At 40.5% G+C, this 5,474-nt stretch overlaps 1 protein-coding gene across 2 annotated transcripts in view; it reads left to right on the forward strand.

Moving 5' to 3' along the window:
- The first annotated feature begins 79 nt into the window (after positions 1-79).
- The window catches only part of LOC143297983 (peptidyl-prolyl cis-trans isomerase-like 4), a 28,109-nt gene continuing 22,714 nt past the window's right edge, over positions 80-5,474 (forward strand). Inside the window, exons 1-2 of one of the 2 annotated variants that reach the window (XM_076610619.1) lie at positions 80-236; positions 5,173-5,240. In XM_076610619.1, the coding sequence (XP_076466734.1) occupies positions 185-236; positions 5,173-5,240 (120 nt within the window). In that variant the 5' untranslated portion in view covers positions 80-184. Of the gene's footprint in view, positions 237-3,001; positions 3,189-5,172; positions 5,241-5,474 lie in introns of those variants that run through there. The other variant, XM_076610618.1, reaches the window with a different exon arrangement.

The raw sequence follows: 5,474 nt of genomic DNA on the forward strand, positions 1-5,474 counted from the left end.
GGCTGCTGTCAAGTGTGTCTAATAAAAAGGTTCATGTCATTATTTGTCATGTAAGCATGACGTGTCTGGGTGACACAATTTGCAGGGTATCTTCTTCTGGTTTGGAGTACTAGTTTATTGGTGATATGAGCAGTGTATCTGATGTCAGCTTGCGACTCAGTGATAGTAAAACGTAATTTCCATCATGTGGTTGGATTCTTTTTTCCAAATCTGTCACGAGGGCCTATGTCTCGCAAGTATGGAGCAGTGAATCAGTGAAGCTTTCAGAGCAGGGAAGATTATAACTGAAGAACTGTGAGACTTAATTAGTGCCATTAATTAGCATCAGTCTTTGATTTGTTTTTATTGAAGGTTAAAAACGAGGACATGAAAGGCCGCATACTGTATCCGCAGCCCAGCACGGCATCATGCATGGTATAAACAGCAACCAATTAACTACTACTACACACATACGCGGCGCGCGCGTTTATCTGTGGGCTGTGCATGTCTATGCCGCAGAGTGTTGTGTGCTTGTGTTTTGGGGAAGGAGATGCTGTGTGTACGTGTGAATATGCCACGGTATGTATGATAGTCAGTTGTGTCCGACTATGACTATCAGAGCAACAAATTAGGAAGGCAACTGCTATCCTGACTATCTGGGCTAGAATTTGATTATACTAGTAGTGGAGAGTATCCTGCCCAAGTTACATCCCCACTCTCTCGGCAAAGACGGAGCGCTTTTGGCTGGCAGACGGTCGGCGTTAAGATGGTTTCCCTGAAAAGGCCAGCTAGCCCCCAAGGCTGCAGCACAAAGAGTCACTGCAATCATGCCTCCTAATTTGAAAGTCATAATCCTCAACGAAAGACTAAGGTCACGGTAAATGAATTCCCGCTGCAATGGAGAAACCATTGATCATACAGCATTCACAATGCGGCCTTCAGTGGACCATTTGTAATGTGTCAGTCTGTGATATAACATGAGCGTTGGGCCGAACGCCGTGTGCATATGTGGCTGTGAAAATGAGTGTAGGTGTGGGCCGGGTTTTTTTGGGTTTTTTGTTTGTTTTGTTTTGTTTGTTGTTGTTTTTGGTGGGGGGGCGGTTTAAAGGTGTCTGGGATGTAAACACACACACACACACACACACACACACACACACACACACACACATACTGGCACACACACACACACACACACACACACACACACACACACAATGACACACACACACACACACTGACATGACGCATGCACTCACGCACACACACACACATCATGACGGACACACATACACACACGCACACAGACACACAGACACTTATTCCTATTCCTATTGCTAATAGTCCAGCCGGCGACCGCCGCACACAGAGCCATATCAGGACTGTCAAAACATACAAATGCTCAACCGCGTCAACACAAAACTGTCACATCTACAAAAAACACTAAGACAGACCAACAAATCACAGTTCATGACACAGTATCCCAACCATTTAGCTCCTTAGGGCAAATAAGACTAGGCCATGCTGAGGACTGACGCCAGCCATTCCGCTTGATTTATCATCACTGAATCCCCAGATTACAAAAAATTCATCGTTAAAAAAGGGAGGGAAAAAACAATAGACCTACTTCAAAGTCAAACAAAAATTACATCAAAAGGCCATTAAAATAGGCAAACAACACTACAGAATGGGCAGCTAATACCCATTCCACTGTTCACAGCTCACTACATCATCGCCAAACGGAGCAAAACAACACATATAGTACTGACACCGTCATAGACTGCGGAAAAGAGACTCGTGAAAAAAGTGTCAAGGCTTGCTTGAAAAAAGAAAGGGGAATGGACTGGGAAGGCAGAAAAAGCGGGAGACAGTAGCCATGAAGAAAGTAAAAAGGCAGAAACAAAGACGGAGAGACAGAAAAGAGGAAATTTCTAGCACAGAATTTCCAGAAGGTGTGGTCTGATGCTATTTATACTGAAAGACCCCCGGCATCTACACGGGGGACTGACAGACGGACGCAGACACAGACACACTCACACTGACACACACACGGCTGACACGCAGACACACACACACACGCACACACACACACACACACACACACACACAAAGTATTCTCAATCCGGGTCCTTAGTAGTGAAAGGGGAGCCTCAATGCCGCCATTGATTGCCCAGCTCAGCGGTTGAAATAATAATTAATGTACATGCATTGTCTTCTTTAGTGGTTTTAACGTCATGGTAACCCTGGACCCAGTTTCAGTTTCTCAGTCAAGAAGGCGTCACGGCACTATGGCTGCAGCGCGATCGGACAAATCCATACACGTAGGCCTCCGTTAGGCCACTACACTACTGATCTGCCAAGCCGGGAGAGTGCCATTCAGCAGCATTACGCAGCGCGCTTGTCAGGCCTTAAGTACATCCATAGTATATTTTCATTTACGTGTGCAGGTGTACCTTTCAGAGTGGATTTTTTCTGTTCAGTACAGAATTTTGCCAGAGGACAACACTCATGTTGCCATGGGTTCTTGTAGTTTCTGTGCACCAACGTGACTACTGATCTGAATGAGAAGACGTTCAGTTTGATTTCAGTGGTTTTAGTTTGATATCTCCTCTGACTCATTCTGTATCTACTTAATCTTCAGTCATGATAAAGAGTTAATAATAATAATAATAATATAAAAAATCAATAAATAATTTTTTTAAACAAAAAAAAACAAAACAAAACAAAAAACAGGAATAAGACTACGTATGGTCAGCTTGACTTATACATATTTACACTACATTCAAGTTAAAGAAAATTAACTGCTAACACCTTTCATCATATTCCAAGTTTTGCAGGACGTCACATTGCCTCTCTCATAAACTCTTCTTTTGCGCCATTTCTTTGCCGACTCTTTTCCGTGTTTAGCCCCCCTCCTCTATCCCCACCTCCGCCTCCCCCTTTACACCTCCCCCTCTTCCAAGCTGTTGTGTATACATGCAGAGTGATCGCCCTTACTTAGATCTTTATCTGTGAAAGGAAAGAAACGACGCACTCAAACTGGCACGGAGCGATTCTCGTTCGAAAGACGTGCACATAAACTATCCACACTTTCCACTACTTTTTCACGTTATACAGACGCCAACGTCTCTCTCGTTCCTCCATGGCGGTGATCATTGAGACGTCCATCGGTCAGCTGACTGTTGATTTGTACACAGAGGAAAGACCGCGATGTAAGGTTTTATGTTGGTGTCGTCAGTCTGGTTGTGTGCTGTGTATGGAAGACCAAGAGTAAACACACACACACACACACACACACACACACATATATATATATATATATATATATAAGAATAGAAACAACAACAGTCTCTATGTCTAAAAAGTTGTGTTTTTGTAATTTTTCGCATGGTTTCAGCTTTTTTCGGGTTCGGGTACCGGAATTGATGACCTTTTTTTTTTTTTTTTTTTTTTTTTTTTTTTTTTTTTTAATATTCTTCACTAAAGGGCTCTTGTCCAGTCTTAAATAGATTTTTTGGATTAACACGTTTCACTGTTGCAGTGAGTGTGATAAGTCAAATGAGGGGTATACCCAGGGAATAGACATGTGGAAAGTCTCTGGGTTTATAGATATCTGTACATGCACCCCACATTTACCTTGATTATTGACTATTGTTCAAGCTTACTAATGGGTAACACACTCTTTTACAGTGGTTTGAATTATATGTTTTTATCTCTTCATAGTAAACTGTACTTATTCCTTGTTTATAATATTAATAATATTAGAAATAGAACTCTTTTCTTTGCCTCACTCATTTTTCAAATCGGTATTTTATAATTCATTCCAACCCCCATGACATGAACTGATAAGTACAAACTGTGCATGTTTTGATAGTATACTTATATTCTCTCTACATTTATAACATCCCATCATCAGTTCCGAAGTACAACATGAAGTAAACATACACATGTGCACATAATTATGCCTGTACACACACACACACACACACACACACACACACACACACACACACACACACACACTGTATTTAAAGATGTCACTCATCATAACCTTCAAGAGCCAAATGATCTGCCACTCATTGTGTCCTTCAATCGATTAAAATAATTCACACGTTTCCGTCTCTTCTCAAGACAGCTGAACAGTGTCTCCCAAGTTTCCTCCTGCACTGACATCTCTTTAAATTACAACACTGCCCTCTGTCAATTACTGGATGAACATTCACCTGTCACTACCTGCCAGCTGACTGATAGGCCTTCTGCCCCATGGTACACACAAGATATTTGAATTGCAGAACACAATCACCGTCATCAAAATTTGATTGTTCTTTAACCTTTCCGGTCTTCATGATACTTTTGGTGTCAGCTGCACATTTGTCTTTATTTTCTTTTTAAATCAATAGGAATCACAGATGTACATGTGAGCATTAAAGGCTTTGCCTATTTTGTTCTGTTTACATTTTATTCAAATTATTGTTAAGTGTCCTGAGCCTGCTCTGAAAGATACCACAGTGAACAATCCTGAGCCTGCTCTGAGAGAGTGATACCACACTCAACAATCTATCATTTTATTTTAGTAGTCCTATCATTATTATGTTATGGTAACCTATACATTGACTTATCCATTAGACATCACCAGAGTTTAGTTTTTTTGTTTTTTACTCAAGTTTGTTGACAAAGTGAATGTGTTATCACCCAGTCTCATGTGTGTGTGTTTATTTCTTGACAGCTGTAACCACTGTAAGTAGTATTGGGACCAAAGTTTGTAGGATGGTAAATATGATTAAGATCTTTCCAGTATGAATCCATTTTTTAATGATGAAAGAAGCAAGATAAGAGTTTAAAGGCTAAAATAAAGGTCAAGATCATTTGCTAAAATAGGTCAGTTACAATAGAGTTTGTGTCTTACATCTAGTTTTTCGTTAGTATTTTGACTGACCACAGTGACAGCATGATCACAACTGAAATTCAAGATCAGATCTGTGTTAAAGGTCAAGGTCACAACATGGTAGAAAAAGCTTTCTGTACAAAAGAGATAGTTTCTTGTTTTGTTACTCCATAATTCTTGTGTTGATATAACTTTTATAAGAGTGTATTACATTAATACATAGGAGTCTTTAAGGCTGTGCCATTCATGTTTCATTATTTCATATTTGTGTGTGTGTGTGTGTTGTCATTTTCTTTTCTTCTGATTTCCAGGTGCAAAAAATTTTTTGAAGCTGTGCAAAGTGAAATACTACAACTTTTGCCTGTTTCATTCTGTTCAAGTAAGTGTCAACATTATGCCTGTCTCTTTCTGTACAACACCAACAAATGTGTGTTTCTGGGACTTGTTCTTTATTTACACGGGTAAACTTCTCTGGATGTAGCAGCCAACAGCAGGTAGCAAATCAGATGAGTTCTCCACAGAATGAAACAGCTGACCACTTCTGTGAAGGAAACTTCTTCTTCTTCTCCTCCTCCTTTTCCTCCTCCTCCTTTTTCGTTCATGGGCTGCAACT

This window comes from Babylonia areolata, chromosome 23 (genome assembly GCF_041734735.1).
Source record: "Babylonia areolata isolate BAREFJ2019XMU chromosome 23, ASM4173473v1, whole genome shotgun sequence".
Lineage (NCBI taxonomy): Eukaryota > Metazoa > Mollusca > Gastropoda > Neogastropoda > Buccinidae > Babylonia > Babylonia areolata.